The sequence below is a fragment of the Bufo bufo genome, chromosome 1 (genome assembly GCF_905171765.1).
Source record: "Bufo bufo chromosome 1, aBufBuf1.1, whole genome shotgun sequence".
In the NCBI taxonomy this organism is placed as follows: Eukaryota; Metazoa; Chordata; class Amphibia; order Anura; family Bufonidae; genus Bufo; species Bufo bufo.
In genome coordinates, this window is record NC_053389.1 from 473,612,641 (window position 1) to 473,629,816 (window position 17,176).

Below are 17,176 nucleotides of genomic sequence, written 5' to 3' on the forward strand. Positions count from 1 at the left end.
CTAGGAAACAAAGGATCCTGTATTCATGTGGATGCTAATTTGACATGTACCATCTACATAAAAATTGCTGCAGAAGAAGTATACCCCTAATGGTATTTCATAATGGCAATGACTGCTTTTAGAAGGAAAATGGTGTAAGGGACGTTACAAAGGGTTTAATGTCTTGACTTGAACCCCACATTTTCCAGATCGCAATATGATCGAGCATCTGTGGGAAGTGCTGGAAAAACAAGTCGTATCCATGGAGGCCCCACCTAGCAACTTATAAGATTTAAAGTATCTGCTGACAACTTCAGAGGTCTTGTGGAGTCCATCTTGCAACTGCTGCTTTGGCTGCACTTGGGAGACCTACACAATGTTAGACAGGTGGTTTTAATGTTATGGTTGATTAAAGTATATGCAAGGACTCGTATTTTTAGAACTATGCTGGTGCATCAACATGGTCACATACAGTATGATGGACATGTAGCCTATGACTCTTAGGGCTCATTTACACGACTGTATTTACGTGTCTGCATCATTTCGCAATTTTACGTAATGGATGCAGACAGAACACTGTGTGCTGTCTGCATCCGTACTTCTGTTCCACTGCCCCACAAAAAAGATAGAGCATGTCCTAGTCTTGTCCACAATTGCGGACAAGAATATTTTTTTTCATCATAGGGCTGGCTGTTCTGCAAAATGTAACACGGCTGTTATCCGTGTTATGTGGATGAGCCCTTAAAGTGTGTATGCCATGATGCTGACTATAAAATTCTACAGTCCTACTTTTATAGAAAAATAGTGGTTTCTTACTATCTTGTTGAAATCCAGCAACCTATAAGCCCTTTCTGTGCAAGCAGAAAGAGAGCATTAATCTACATTTGTTTTTATAACAGATCCAGACAAAAGGGTCATGTAAAAAAAACTAAGTTTAGCTATTCTCTATACAATTGTACTCTTATATGATATATACAAAACGGGAACATTTATCCAAAAGAGTGCAAAGAATTGTGGAGCCATTGCTCATAGCAAGAATCATATTCCTGCTATGACTTTTCAGAGACCCTTTAGAAAACAAAAAAAAGCAAAGAAAAAATCTTATTCTTCTAATTTTCCATGCACCATTTTGATAAAACTTCCCCCATGGTCTTACTGTAGTTGAATATCCATTGTTCATCCATAAGTTCATTTATCTTGTTATATTTGTGCTGTTTCTTGTTCACAATGAAATGACAATTAAAAAAAGAGAAAACTGCAATGCAACCTATGGAGATGATTTTTCAGCCTTTAGAGCCGAAATTGTTCTCCTTTGCATTACTACTTATACATGACCCTATTGCATAGATGCATTATATGATTTTATTTATGCTTCTGAACAGGTACGGGCATATATATTTGCATCTTGGCCTCCTAATGTCTATAAAGTAAAAAATACAGTATAAAAGTATACAGTATAAAAATACTGTCCCCTCTTCAATACACTTGATATCTTTCATGAGATCTCCAAAATGAAAAGTGTATTATACCCTTGGCAAAATGGTAAAAAAGCAGGAATCTAATGGCGGGAAAGAATATTCATGGTACCTTGAGAAAAAGAAAATCTATATAAAACTACATAGTTTTAAAGATAAATAGTTTAAACAGTATTATCTCGCATGAGTATTATCCCATATTTTTATCATGAGCCATGGAAAATATAAATGAAATAGCAATCTCTTGCTGTAAGAAAAATGTAGCTGAGGTTTTGGGGAACAGAATCCCCAGTCTTTGGTGTTCTATGGGGGGGCTTATCATATTAGAATGTTAGCGGGTGTGGTCTACACAGGGATATGCACCAAGTTTCCCAGTTCAATGCCCATTTTAACACACAATATGTTACAAGTATCCTTACATATATTTAGTTCAGTGAGTGGCAAAAACAAATCCCGATACAAGAATGTCAGTCCAACCTATTACTAATTAGTAGGTTATGAAAAAAACAGCATTACATTTTTTTTTTACCATTTATCTGTATCCCTGTTTTACAGCAGTTTTTTTCTCAGCGCTAAAACTGGGACAGTGAAAGGATTATGAACTGAAAGTTCTTATAGAGGTTGGGTGGCTTTGTTTCTTGCCCATAGACAAGTAGAGGAGAGATGGTGGTGGTACAAATTAAGTGGTCACGGCAGCATCTTCATTTCTGAGATCCAGATAAACTGAAGGGACTGATTCTGAACCTTAGAAACCTAACTGCTTTTTGAGGTAGAAATTAATGTGGGTTGCTGTCTAATCCTCTTCAGATTCATGTGAGGAGGCCTCTTCTGTTTCTCCCTGTAAGAAAGAAAGAGCAGATGGATTAAAAATGGCAGAGCCTGCTACTCCTTAGCCAAACTAGTCATGTAAACTAGAGAAAGCAGTTACATATCGCAAAAATGGAAAAGGACAACGTAACAGCGGTCCCAAAAAACTAGACAAAAATCTCCCAAAGCAATAAGTCGGTAAGTAGTAACAGTTTTAACTTAGCAATGGCAGCTGTTTGCATCACTTGTAACTAAAGTGGTTTTAGGGTGGTTTTTAAATTGAGGGGCATTTATTAAAGCGTTTACACTACAACTGTGGTGTAGCAAAGTCGCAAATTATGGAGACATAGTAACATAGTACATAAGTACATAAGGCCGAAAAAAGACATTTGTCCATCCAGTTCGGCCTGTTATCCTGCAAGTTGATCCAGAGGAAGGCAAAAAAAAAAACTGTGAGGTAGAAGCCAATTTTCCCCACTTCAGGGGAATAAAAAATTCCTTACTGACTCCAATCAGGCAATCAGAATAACTCCCTGGATCAACGACCCCTCTCTAGTAGCTATAGCCTGTAATATTATTACACTCCAGAAATACATCCAGGCCCCTCTTTAATTCCTATATTGCACTCACCATCACCACCTCCTCAGGCAGAGAGTTCCATAGTCTCACTGCTCTTACCGTAAATAATCCTTTTCTATGTTTGTGTACAAACCTTCTTTCCTCCAAACGCAGAGGATGTCCCCTCGTCACAGTCACAGTCCTGGGGATAAATAGATGATGGGATAGATCTCTGTACTGACCCCTGATATATTTATACATAGTAATTAGATCTCCCCTCAGTCGTCTTTTTTCTAAAGTGAATAACCCTAATTTTGATAATCTTTCAGGGTACTGTAGTTGCCCCATTCCAGTTATTACTTTAGTTGCCCTCCTCTGGATCCTCTCCAGCTCTGCTATGTCTGCCTTGTTCACAGGAGCCCAGAACTGTACACAGTACTCCATGTGTGGTCTGACTAATGATTTGTAAAGTGGTAGGACTATGTTCTCATCACGGGCATCTATGCCCCTTTTGATGCATCCCATAATCTTATTGGCCTTGGCAGCAGCTGCCTGACACAGTTTTTTGCAGCTTAGTTTGCTGTTTATTAAAATTCCTAGATCCTTTTCCATGTCAGTGTTACCGAGTGTTTTACCATTTAGTATGTACGGGTGACTTGCATTATTCCTTCCCATGTGCATAACTTTACATTTTTCAATGTTAAACCTCATCTGCCACTTATCTGCCCAACATGAGACATGTTGGCCAATAGGAAATCATAAAATGCCCTACAAAAAATGTGTTTTTTGTAGTGGCATTTTAAGACAGTTTCTTGTCTTTCTTTTTTAAACCACAGCAAGCTCTGGGTGTGGTGTAAAACATGCATGTATGTATGAATGCATGAATTTTGTGGTGCTTTTTACAAAAAAAAAAAAAAAAAAAAGTGTGATAGCACCCTAATAGCCATTGCTGAGTTGGAACATAATAGGCATTTACTGGAAAATGGTCACCTTTTCATGTGAGGATGAAAAGTACAGGGCCGGATAGTGGAAAGGACAGTAAAAACAAATAAAAAAAATAATATATATATATATATATATATATGTCACTTATGGGTGAATAAACACATTCACTCTAACCTTTATAGGTGAACTTAATGTTTTGAATGCAAATGTCCAGTTCAATGGACATAAAATCATAAACTGCTGTACGGGCACACAGCAGGGCGCAGAAGGAAAGGAACGCCATATGGTTTTTGGAAGGCAGATTTTGCTGGACTGGTTTTTTGACACCATGTCCCATTTGAAGCCCCCCTGATGCACCCCTAGAGTAGAAACTCCAAAAAGTGACCCCATTTTGGAAAGGTGGCAGTTTTGTTGGTACTATTTTAGGGTACATATGATTTTCGGTTGCTCTATATTACACTTTTTGTGAGGCAAAGTAACAAAAAAATCTCCATTTGCCATTAACTCTTGTGGAACACCTAGAGGGTTAACAAAGTTTGTAAAATCAGTTTTGAATACCTTGAGGGGTGTAGTTTCTTAAATGGGGTCACTTTTTGGAGTTTCTACTCTAGGGGTGCATCAGGGGGGGCTTCAAATGGGACATGGTGTAAAAAACCAGTCCAGCAAAAACTGCCTTCCAAAAACCATATTGGCGTTTCTTTCCTTCTGCGCCCTGCCGTGTGGCCATACAGCAGTTTACGACATATGGGGCATTTCTGTAAACTACAGAAACAGGGCAATAAATATTGAGTTTTGTTTGGCTGTTAACCCTTGCTTTGTTACTGGAAAAAATGTATTAAAATACAAAATTTGCTAAACAATTGCTGTTTTGGCACTGTTTTTATTTTTTATTATTTACAACGTTCATCTGACAGGTTAGCTCATGTGCTATTTTTATAGAGCAGGTTCTTACTAACTCAGGGATACCTAATATATTAACTTTTTAAATTTATTTAAGTTTTACACAATAATATTTTTGAAACAAAAAAAATCCTTTTAGTGTCTCCATAGTCTGAGAGCCATAGTTTTTTTCTTTTTTGGGTGATTATCTTAGGTAGCGGCTCATTATTTACGGGATGAGATGGTTAGATTGGTACTATTTTAGGGTGCATACGCCTTTTTGATCTCTTGATATTACACTTTTTGTGATGTAAGGTCACAGGACCCCCCTCAGCATTGTCACAGAGTGCCTGCTAAATGATTTCAGCAGGCACTCTGTTCCGATCACCGCCCGCCCGCCGGTGATTGGAAATACACAGGGCATACAGGTATGCCCTGTGTCCTTAAAGACTCGGACATCAGGGCGTACCTGTACGCCCTGTGTCTGCAAGAGGTTAAAAATATTGAGCTGTTCTGTCACAAAGGGTTAACTTTCTAGCTGTGTGACTGGTACTTTGGCTTTCACTTTGTGCCAGTCATCTAATAAACCTTATCTGTAAACTGCTGAGAGGTCGTAAACACTTATTTAAGCCACATTCTTATCAGTAATATAAGAACTGAGCTATTGAGTGTTTATAAGGTCAGAGAGCAGAGATACGGAGTCAGTCTGCTCCTGGTCTGATGGAAAATACAGAAAATCCAAAGGACTCTATTAGAGCATGTTAGCTCTGTACAGAAAAAAGGAAACCATATTTCTAATAAAGACCCATTTAAAAATGTATTTTTAGCTAAAAATGAGTACAATGCAATAATTTGAAAAAATTTCCCCGAAGGTGTACATAGCATTTAACGGCAAAATACAACAGGTGTTTGACCCATGAATTGCCCAATAAATTTCCTGGTTCAATTGGAATTAGTATTAAAACAGTCCTCCTCATCATGCTGTTCACATTTTGACATCATGAGACCAAGACAACACCTAACAACTGATCAACAGTACCTCACCATTGCGAAGTTTCAAGCAGGATGTTCTCATATGGAAGTGGCCACTGATCTTAGAGTGTCACAGAGTGTCATCAGCAGGTTGCAACAAAGATACACAAAGACTGAAAGAGTCACAGAAAGGCATAGAAGTGCCTGATGAATGTGTCATTGTGAACAATGCCCTGTGGAATTGGATGATGAATACCACACAATTCCAAGCACATTTAAGGGAGGTGAAAGACACCCAATTGTCACGTCAGACCATTCGAAACCATTTAGATCAGCATGGTCTGTGTGCTAGACGACCTGCAAGGGTACCAGGCCACACCACCAGGCATCATCATCTTGCATGGGCTAGGGAGCATCTTCGCTGGACGAGGAACCAGTGGGATTCAGTGCCGTTCACTGATGAAAGTCGATTAACGCTGAGCAGAAATGATGGCTGCCAACAATGTTGAAGACATCAAGGAGAGCGCTATGCATCAGCCACTGTTGTCACCAGACGAGCCTTTGGTGGTGGTGTTACAGTGTAGGCAGGTGTCCAGTCAATAAAGAACTGCCCTACACTTTGTGAACGGTACAGTGACAAGCCCATACTACTTGAATAACAACATTAATCCAGTCATTGTGCCTCTGCATGAACAACACAGGCCTAATTTCATCTTCATGGATGACAATGTGCCAGCTCATTGAGGTCGCATCATTAGGAAACGGCTGCTGGAGACTGGGGTACCTTAAATGGAGTGGCCTGCACTTTCTCCAGACCTAAATGCCATTGAAAACCTATGGAATCAGATGAGTCGCTGTGTAGAGGCTCGTAGCTCTGTACCCCCGCCCTTAATGACCTGAAGGCCGCCGTTCAAGAAGAATGGGATGCCTTGCCTCAGCAGACAATAAGTCAACTTGTGAACAGCATGAGACGTTGTTGTCAAGCTGTAATTGATGCTCAAGGCCACAGGAGAAGATATTGAGACATTGACATTTTTTGTGGGGGTATAGCCACCACTGTTGTTGGCTTTTGTTTCAATAAATTGTTTGAGATGAGGAAATCCCCATGCGTGCTTCTACTTAAATGCCCTACTTTCATGATATAATATCACTGTAGCATGAATGTTTTACATTTTACATACATTTCACCTGAAAGCCAAATATCCCTAAATTCTTGTGAGGAGATACAGTGGAGGAAATAATTATTTGACCCCTCACTGATTTTGTAAGTTTGTCCAATGACAAAGAAATGAAAAGTCTCAGAACAGTATCATTTCAATGGTAGGTTTATTGTAACAGTGGCAGATAGCACATCAAAAGGAAAATCGAAAAAATAACTTTAAATAAAAGATAGCAACTGATTTGCATTTCATTGAGTGAAATAAGTATTTGAACCCTCTAACAAAAAAAGACTTAATACTTGGTGGAAAAACCCTTGTTTGCAAGCACAGAGGTCAAACGTTTCTTGTAATTGATGACCAAGTTTGCGCACATTTTAGGAGGAATGTTGGTCCACTCCTCTTTGCAGATCATCTCTAAATCCCTAAGGTTTCGAGGCTGTCTCTGTGCAACTCTGAGCTTGAGCTCCCTCCATAGGTTTTCGATTGGATTAAGGTCCGGAGACTGACTAGGCCACTCCATGACCTTAATGTGCTTCTTCTTGAGTCACTCCTTTGTTGCCTTTGCTGTATGTTTTGGGTCATTGTCGTGCTGGAACACCCATCCACGACCCATTTTCAGTTTCCTGGCAGAGGGAAGGAGGTTGTCGCTCAGGATTTCACGATACATGGCTCCGTCCATTTTCCCGTTTATGCAAATAAGTTGTCCTGTGCCCTTAGCAGAAAAACACCCCCAAAGCAAAATGTTTCCACCCCCATGCTTGACGGTGGGGACGGTGTTTTGGGGGTCATAGGCAGCATTTTTCTTCCTCCAAACACAGCGAGTTGAGTTAATGCCAAAGAGCTCTATTTTGGTCTCATCAGACCACAGCACCTTCTCCCAGTCACTCTCTGAATCATTCAGGTGTTCATTGGCAAACTTCAGACGGGCCTGCACATGTGCCTTCCTGAGCAGGGGGACCTTGCGAGCCCTGCAGGATTTTAATCCATTGCGGTGTAATGTGTTTCCAATGGTTTTCTTGGTGACTGTGGTCCCTGCTAATTTGAGGTCATTAACTAACTCCTCCCGTGTAGTTCTAGGATGCTTTTTCACCTTTCTCAGAACCATTGACACCCCACGAGGTGAGATCTTGCGTGGAGCCCCAGAGCGAGGTCGATTGATGGTCATTTTGTGCTCCTTCCATTTTCGAACAATCGCACCAACAGTTGTCACCTTCTCTCCCAGCTTCTTGCTAATGGTTTTGTAGCCCATTCCAGCCTTGTGCAGGTCTACAATTTTGTCTCTGACATCCTTGGACAGCTCTTTGGTCTTTCCCATGTTGGAGAGTTTGGAGTCTGCTTGATTGATTGATTCTGTGGACAGGTGTCTTTTATACAGGTGACTAGTTAAGACAGGTGTCCTTAATGAGGGTGACTAATTGAGTAGAAGTGTCTAACCACTCTGTGGGAGCCAGAACTCTTAATGGTTGGTAGGGGTTCAAATACTTATTTCACTCAATGAAATGCAAATCAGTTGCTATCTTTTATTTAAAGTTATTTTTTCGATTTTCCTTTTGATGTGCTATCTGCCACTGTTACAATAAACCTACCATTGAAATGATACTGTTCTGAGACTTTTCATTTCTTTGTCATTGGACAAACTTACAAAATCAGTGAGGGGTCAAATAATTATTTCCTCCACTGTATATATATATATATATATATATTAGAGAGAGAGAAAGAAATTCGGCGGCACCAGTAAACGGGCTCAGGTGCAAGGTCCAAGGGAATTGGCTTCTCACCCTTAATATACGTATGAAATCGGACAGCACTCCAAGACTTGAAAAGAAGTGATGTATTTATTCACCCATGTGGAACAATTGCAACGTTTCAGCTCACAACTGAGCCTTTCTCAAGCAAAGATATACAAGCTTGTGCCAACCTTAAATAGCACTCAAATAATCTAGTGACCAATGAACATTCAGATACAAAATCATGTGACAAATTAGCATATCCACATCATGTGATCAATTACATATACAAATACCAATATACATTGTGCATAAGATTAAATGCAATCCTAAACCTATTCAAATGTATCCAACCACTTTACATCTGATAATGTGTTTCCAAAGTGATAATGGTATATCCATCGCAACAGTGAGCTTTATCCTTATAGTGATAATGGATAATATGTGAATCTTTAAAATATACGTCCATGTAGATAGAAGGCAAAAGAGGGCGTTACCAAGAGACATGACATTGCCAGTCAGTAACGCGCATCCATGTGAATGTGCCGCTAGTAAATAGTAAAAAGAAACGCCAGCTTTGGCCATTATTCACATGGACGCGCGTTACTAATTGGCAAGGTCATGTCTCTTGGTAACGCCCTCTTTTGCCTTCTATATACATGGACGTATATTTTAACGATTCACATATTATCCATATGCACAATGTATATTGGTATTTGTATATGTAATTGATCACATGATGTGGATATGCTAATCAGTCACATGATTTGGATATGCTAATTTGTCACATGATTTTGTATCTGAATGTTCATTGGTCACTAGATTATTTGAGTGCTATTTCAGGTTGGCACAAGCTTGTATATCTTTGCTTTAGAAAGGCTCAGTTGTGAGCTGAAACGTTGCAATTGTTCCACATGGGTGAATAAATACATCACGTCTTTTCAAGTCTTGGAGTGCTGTCCGATTTCATACGTATATATATATATATATATATATATATATATATATATATATATATATATATATATAAATCCAGAAAATGGACGGCACTCCAGCGGGATAAAAGTGAAGTTTTCTTTATTCAACCATACGGTGCAACGTTTCGGCTCCAAAAGTGAGCCTTTCTCAAGCAGAGATACAAACCACTTGGAGCCGAAACGTTGCACCGTATGGTTGAATAAAGAAAACTTCACTTTTATCCCGCTGGAGTGCCGTCCATTTTCTGGATTCATTGATTGGGGTAAGAGGTCAATTCCCCTGGAACGTGCACCCACCTTTTCTGATTGTAGTCAGTGCCGCCATTTTTCTTATATATATATATATATATATATATATATATATATATATATATATTAAAGAAGAAATTCCATGGCACTTCTTAAGATATGGTGAAAAAACCAAACAAGTGTCCTTTATTCACACGTCACAGCAACGTTTCTGTCCCCTCATGTGACCTTTCTCAAGCCAAGTGAATTGTAAAGTGCACGTGCATATTTAAGCATATAGACATGGTTGATTCATTAATTAATAAGTGCATAATTAATACAGAATAGTGTAAAAATAGCATAATTCATCTCTCTAAGTCAATATCATTTATAATATAAGGTACATAAGTACTGTGGCAATGTGAACATTGAGGTGTGCAGTAAAGTCACAGGGAAGCAGGATAAAAGGGGTGTTGTGTGCACTGGGAGTGTGTCACCAATGGGCCCGGCCTTGGTGGAGTAAAAGCCCTAGTTCAGGTGTCCACTAAAGTAGTTGGGGGACACCATATAGATAGTGTAGCTGGTTCAGCTATTTCAGGGCGGGCATTTACTGGGAACAGGCAATGTGTTGGGTGGGTGCCTGTTCCCCATGCTCCAGTCCGGGACTTAGGGCATGCTCATGTACAGGGATCCTATTTAATCCTGGTACTGGATCTTGGGTGTGGCTCACTCTGGAGTGTTTGGTGAAGCAGAGTCCTGGTGAGGCTCTGTGTGAGTGGTCTCAGCCGGGTGGGCTGAGGGGCCACGAGGCTAGGCGATAGCCTGAACTTTGGGGGACGCGGTGACGCCTGTGAAACAAGGATCACGAGGCCAGAGTCGGGAGGACTACTGGGCCTCAATCCCCCAAAAGGTATTGAAGTGTCACAGCCTGGAGGTTTCTGGACTGAATGGCTGAGGAAAGTCGCATTTGTGTTCCATGTGTGAACAGGGCTCTATAGGTGAGTCAGGGATACACTTATGTGTTTAGTTAGAGCCTAGCCGGGCAAGGGTTTGTTATTTTGTGTGGATGTCACACGTGATAAGTTGAAGCTGCTACTTCATAATCTGTTTTGCTGAAACGTCCGGAATAAAACACGAGTTTGGACATTCTACCCTTGTCTGGTGAAGTAATCTGTGATGGCGACCCCCTAAAAGTAAACGATCCCTTACAGTACATACTGTGAAATTACTAAAGTGCTATAGTGCATAAGTGTATTTAAAACCATGTTAGTTGCTTGATCAATAGATAATCATTTACATCAGAGGAGGAATTCATGGCCAATAATAAAATCGCTTTCAGGTGTATCAAAATATAATCACCATGTCAAAAGTTACAAGTCACGCAGCTTGGCGCCATAGTCTCCCTCATCAATAGTTTTCCCCCCATCAATCTGTACTCAATCTTATTTAATAAAAAAATTTAAACAGAATTTTAGAAATGTTAGCAAATTTATTAAAAAGTAAAACTAAAATTTGGATGGACATAAGTATTGAACATAAGTATTCAGACCCTTTGTTGACACGTCAAATTTAGCTCTGGGGGCCTCCCATTTCTCTTGATCATTTTGGAGATGTTTCTACAACTTGTGGTAAATTCCACCTGTCCACCTCTGATAAATTCAGATGACTGGACATGATTTGGAAAGACACACCCCTGTTTATATAAGGTCCAACAACTGACAATGCATATCAAAGTAAAAACGAAGCCATGATGATAAAAGAACTGCCTGTAGAGCCCAGAGATATAATTGTGTAGAGGCACAGATCTGGAGAAGCCTACAAAAAAATGCACTGAAATTTCCCAAGAGCACAGTGGCCATCATACTGTAACTGATAAATTGAAAAAGTTTGGAAGAACCACTCTTCCTAGTGCAGCGGTTCTCAACCTAGGGGTCGCGACCCCTTTGGGGGTCGATCGGCCCTTTCCGGGGGGGGTCGCCTGAGGCTTCCTATTGTGGGTCGCCGTAAGGTGACAAAAAATGGCTTTTTTGACATAGTTTAAATTTTTTATTTTTTATGGTGTTCACCTCAGGGTTTAGGTCATGTGGTATTTTTATAGAGCAGGTTCTTACGGATGCGTCGATACCTAATATATCTACTTAAAAAGAAAAATATTTATGTTTAACATATAAAAGCATTTTTGAAACCAAAAAATCATGTTTTAGGCCTCATGCACACGACCGTTGTGTGCATCTGTGGCCGTTGTGCCGTTTTCAGTTTTTTTTCGCGGACGCATTGACTTTCAATGGGTCCGTCGAAAAATAGGAAAATGCACCGTTTTGCAGCCGCATCCGTGATCCGTGTTTCCTGTCCGTCAAAAAAATATGACCTGTCCTATTTTTTTGACGGACAACGGTTCACGGACCCATTCAAGTCAATGGGTCCGTGAAAGAACACTGATGCACACAAGATTGGCATCCGCGTCCGTGATCCGTGGCCGTAGGTTACTTTCATACAGACGGATCCGAAGATCCGTCTGCATAAAAGCTTTTTCAGAGCTGAGTTTTCACGTCGTGAAAACTCAGAACCGACAGTATATTCTAACACAGAGGCGTTCCCATAGTGATGGGGACGCTTCTAGTTAGAATATACTACGAACTGTGTACATGCTGCACCTGAGGGGTTAATTGTGCATATCATAGCCCCCTATAAGAGATCTGGGGCTGCCAGGCAGGAGGGGGCAGACCCCCCTCCCTCCCCAGTTTTAATTTCATTGGTGGCCAGTGCGGCCCCCCCTCCCTCTATTGTATTAATTTCATTGGTGGCCAGTGTGCGGCCCCCCCTCCCTCCCTCTATTGTATTATCATTGGTGGCCAGTGTGCGCTCCCCCCGGCCCCCCCTCTATTGTTTTAATATCATTGGTGGCCAGTGTGCGGCCTCCCCTCTCCCCCCCCCCGATCATTGGTGGCAGCGGAGAGTTCCGATCGGAGTCCCAGTTTAATCGCTGGGGCTCCGATCGGTAACCATGGCAACCACTACTGTAGTCCGGGTTGCCATGGTTACTTAGCAATATTAGAAGCATCATACTTACCTGCTGCGCTGTCTGTGACCGGCCGGGAGCTCCTCCTACAGGTAAGTGACAGATCATTAAGCAATGCGCCGCACAGACCTGTCACTAACCAGTAGGAGGAGCTCCCGGCCGGTCACAGACAGCGCAGCAGGTAAGTATGATGCTTCTAATATTGCTAAGTAACCATGGCAACCAGGACTTCAGTAGTGTCCTGGTTGCCATGGTTACCGATCGGAGCCCCAGCGATTAAACTGGGACTCCGATCGGAACTCTCCGCTGCCACCAATGATCGGGGGGGGGGGGAGAGAGGGGAGGCCACCAATGATATTAAAACAATAGAGGGGGGGCCGGGGCGGGGGCGCACACTGGCCACCAATGATATTAAAACAATAGAGGGGGGGCCGCACACTGGCCACCAATGATAATACAATAGAGGGAGGGGGGGCCGCACACTGGCCACCAATGATAATACAATAGAGGGAGAGGGGGCCAGGGGGGGGGCCGCACACTGGCCACCAATGATATTGGTGCGGCACCTGAGGGGTTAATTGTGCTGATCACAGCCCCCTGTAAGAGATCAGGTGCTGCCAGGCAGCAGGGGGCAGTCATGTACACAGTTCGTAGGATATTCTAACTTGAAGCGTCCCCATCACCATGGGAACGCCTCTGTGTTAGAACATACTGTCGGATATGAGTTTCATGATCTAACTCAAATCCGATGGTATATTCTAACATAGAGGCATTCCCATGGTGATGGGGACGCTTCAAGTTAAAATATACCATCGGATTGGAGAAAACTCCGATCCTATGGTATATTAACTCCTGACTTTACATTGAAAGTCAATGGGGGACAGATCCGTTTGCAATTGCACCATATTGTGTCAACGTCAAACGGATCCTTCCCCATTGACTTGCATTGTAAGTCAGGACGGATCCGTTTGGCTCCGCACGGCCAGGCGGACACCAAAATGACTTTTTTTTCATGTCCGTGGATCCTCCAAAAATCAAGGAAGACCCACGGACGAAAAAACGGTCACGGATCACGGACCAACGGAACCCCGTTTTGCGGACCGTGAAAAAATACTGTTGTGTGCATGAGGCCTTAGTCTGAGAGCCATAGATTTTTTATTTTTTGGGCCATTGTCTCATGTAGGGGCTCATTTTTTGCGGGATGAGGTGACTGTTTGATTGGTACTATTTTGGCATACATACGACTTTTTTGATCACTTTTATTACCTTTTTTGGAAAGTAAGGTGGGCAAAATTTATATTTCATCATATTTATATATTTTTTTTAATGGCGTTCAGCGTGCGGGGAAAGTAACATGACCGTTTTATAGATCAGGTTGTTACGGACGCGGTGGATATCAAACATGTGTAGGGAATTATATTTTTTAAAATTTTAATCAGTGATAAATATGTTTTTTTTTTTTTTTTTACCCAGACCCACTTGGTTCTTGAAGATCCAGTGGGTCTGATGTCTGTATAATACAATACAGTACACTATATAGTGTACTGTACTGTATTTTCACTTTACTTAGTCTGATCAGACTTCTGCCTTTAGCAGAAGTCTGATCAGCACCATAGACAGCCGAAAGCCTGTGAAGGCGTCCAGTTGCCATGGTAACCATCACTCGCTGCCACAACAGAGCAGCGGGTGATGGGGAGGGAGGGGGTGTTCTCCCTCTGTGATCCCGTCAAGAATCGGGGGCTAAAAAGGCACAGCAGCCCCCGATGGGAGAGGAAGGGAACCGAGGGAGCTCCCTCCCTGTAAACCCCTTCCACACAGCGGTCCCTACGGACAGCGGCATGGAAGCGGTTAAACGTCTGACATCTGTGTGATGATGTCAGCCGTTTCAAGCAGAGTGTCAGCAATATGCTGACACTCTGCTTGGTAACCGCTCGGCCATCCTGAAAATTAGAGGGAGGGAGGGCGGGCGGATGATCGTGCGTCCGCCCTGCCACCCACACTGCCGCACCGCCCGGGGGGTTCAACATTAAAAAAGGCATTTAGAAGTTTCTGATCTCCACAGTCACGGACCGCGGGGATCAGAAACTTCCGAAAGCGCTGAATTGACCTGCGGTTTGCAGCGATCGCCAGTACGGGGAGGGGGGGGTCACAGGACCCCCCTCGGCATTGACCCAGGATGCTTGCTGATTGATTTCAGCAGGCACCCAGTTCCGATCACCTTCCGCCGCGCGGTGGTGATTGGAACTACATAGGACGTACCTGTACGCCCTTTGTCCTTAACAGGTTAAATGTATTGATATTACTGTGAGCCAGCCGTATACATAGTTTTATTTGCATTTATTTTAGTGCCTGGATGTAGAAGGCAGGCAGTGCTACAGATTGTTAGTATCTGGTAAGGCCGAATGCACGCGGCTGTGTTCCGCGGCCGAAAGCGGTCCGTGGTATGCCGGGCTGGATTCCTGTTCAGAGCAGGAGCGCACGGCGTCATTGGTTGCTATGACGCCGTGCGCTTCATGCCGCCGCTGCACTATCTATACGAGTGTATTACTGTACAGCAGCGACGGCATGAAGCGCACGGCGTCATAGCAACCAATGACGTCGTTCGCTCCTGCTCTGAACAGGAATCCTGCCTGGCATACCATGGACCGCTGTCAGCCGCGGAACACGGCCATGTTCATTCGGCCTAAGGGTACCCATAGCAATATTATACTATGCAACATTAGTAAATGCCTTTTATTAACTTTGTCTACGTGATGAATGCTATTTGCAGAAGTGAGTCAACCATTTTAAGGTCTTTTTCATACAAATATAATGAATGTAATATGTCCACGTGCTATCCCTTTATACAATGAGCTGCACATAGAAAGCACATCGGCCTCAAGGGGTTCATGTTGAAAAATGAATATGCACTATTCTGGTCCATATCTCACTGAACATGGACCTGAACACTATTAAAGACAACAGTCACTAGGTCCATCTTCTACGTAGATATACTGACCGACTTGGTGTATTAATGTGAATAATGCCTAAGGGCTCATGCAGATGACCGTTCGTATTTTGCGGTCTGCAAAAAACGGATCCGCAAAAAATACTGATGATGTCCGTGTGCATTCTGTATCTTGCGGAACAGAGCAGCTGGCCTCTTATAGAATAGTACTATCCTTGTCCGTAATGCGGACAATAATAGGATATGTTCTATTTTTTTGCGAAACGGAAATACGGACATATACGAAAACAGAATGCACACAGAGTAAATTCATTTTTTTTTTGTGGACCCATTGAAATGAATGGTTTCGTATAAAAAAACAGAACGGACATGGAAAGAATATACGTTCGTGTGCATGAGCCCTAATTCTGATAGCAATATGTGGGGGAAGTGGGCAGCAACTACTCTGTGCTTAGTTTAGATTCATCGAGCAAGCATGAAGGGGTGGTTTAACCCTTTCAGGACCCTGCCATTTTTCACCTTAAGGTCCAGGCCATTTTTTGAAAATCTGACATGTGTGACTTTATGTGGTGATAACTTTAAAACTCTTTTACTTAGGCCTCATGCACACGACCGTTTTTTTTTTAAGGTCCGCAAAAACGGGGTCCGTAGGTCCGTGATCCGTGACCGTTTTTTCGTCCGTGGGTCTTCCTTGATTTTTGGAGGATCCACGGACATGAAAAAAAAGTCGTTTTGGTGTCCGCCTGGCCGTGTGGACCCAAACGGATCCATTTGACGTTGACACAATATGGTGCAATTGCAAACAGATCCGTCCCCCATTGACTTTCAATGTAAAGTCAGGAGTCCCTATTATACCATCGGATCTGAGTTTTCTCCAATCCGATGGTATATTTTAACTTGAAGCGCCTCTATGTTAGAATATACTGTCGGATATGAGTTAGATCGTGAAACTCAGATCCGACAGTATATTCTAACACAGAGGCGTTCCCATGGTGATGGGGATGCTTCAAGTTAAAATATACTAAGAACTGTGTACATGACTGCCCCCTGCTGCCTGGCAGCACCCGATCTCTTACAGGGGGCTGTGATCCGCACAATTAACCCCTCAGGTGCCGCACCTGAGGGGGGTTAATTGTTCGTATGATAGTCCCCTGTAAGAGATCAGGGGCTGCCAGGCAGCAGGGGGCAGACCCCCCTCCCTCCCTCTATTGTATTAATTTCATTGGTGGGTAGTGTACGCCCCCCTCCCTCCCTCTATTGTATTATTTTCATTGGTGGCACAGTGTGCGGCCTTCCCCCCCCCCCCCCCCGATCATTGGTGGCAGTGGAGAGTTCCGATCGGAGTCCGAGTTTAATCGCTGGGGCTCCGATCGGTAACCATGGCAACCAGGACGCTACTGCAGTCCTGGTTGCCATGGTTACTTAGCAATATTAGAAGCATCATACTTACCTGCGAGCTGCGCTGTCTGTGACCGGCCGGGAGCTCCTCCTACTGGTAAGCGA

The 17,176-nt window shown here is 42.6% G+C and overlaps 1 protein-coding gene across 1 annotated transcript in view; it reads right to left on the reverse strand.

Moving 5' to 3' along the window:
• Positions 1–1,909: 1,909 nt before the first annotated feature.
• HMGA2 (high mobility group AT-hook 2) overlaps positions 1,910–17,176 on the reverse strand; it is a 243,360-nt gene continuing 228,093 nt past the window's right edge. The window contains exon 5 of the mRNA XM_040409219.1: positions 1,910–2,292. Within this exon, the coding sequence (XP_040265153.1) occupies positions 2,248–2,292 (45 nt within the window). The 3' untranslated portion in view covers positions 1,910–2,247. The remainder of the gene's footprint in view (positions 2,293–17,176) is intronic.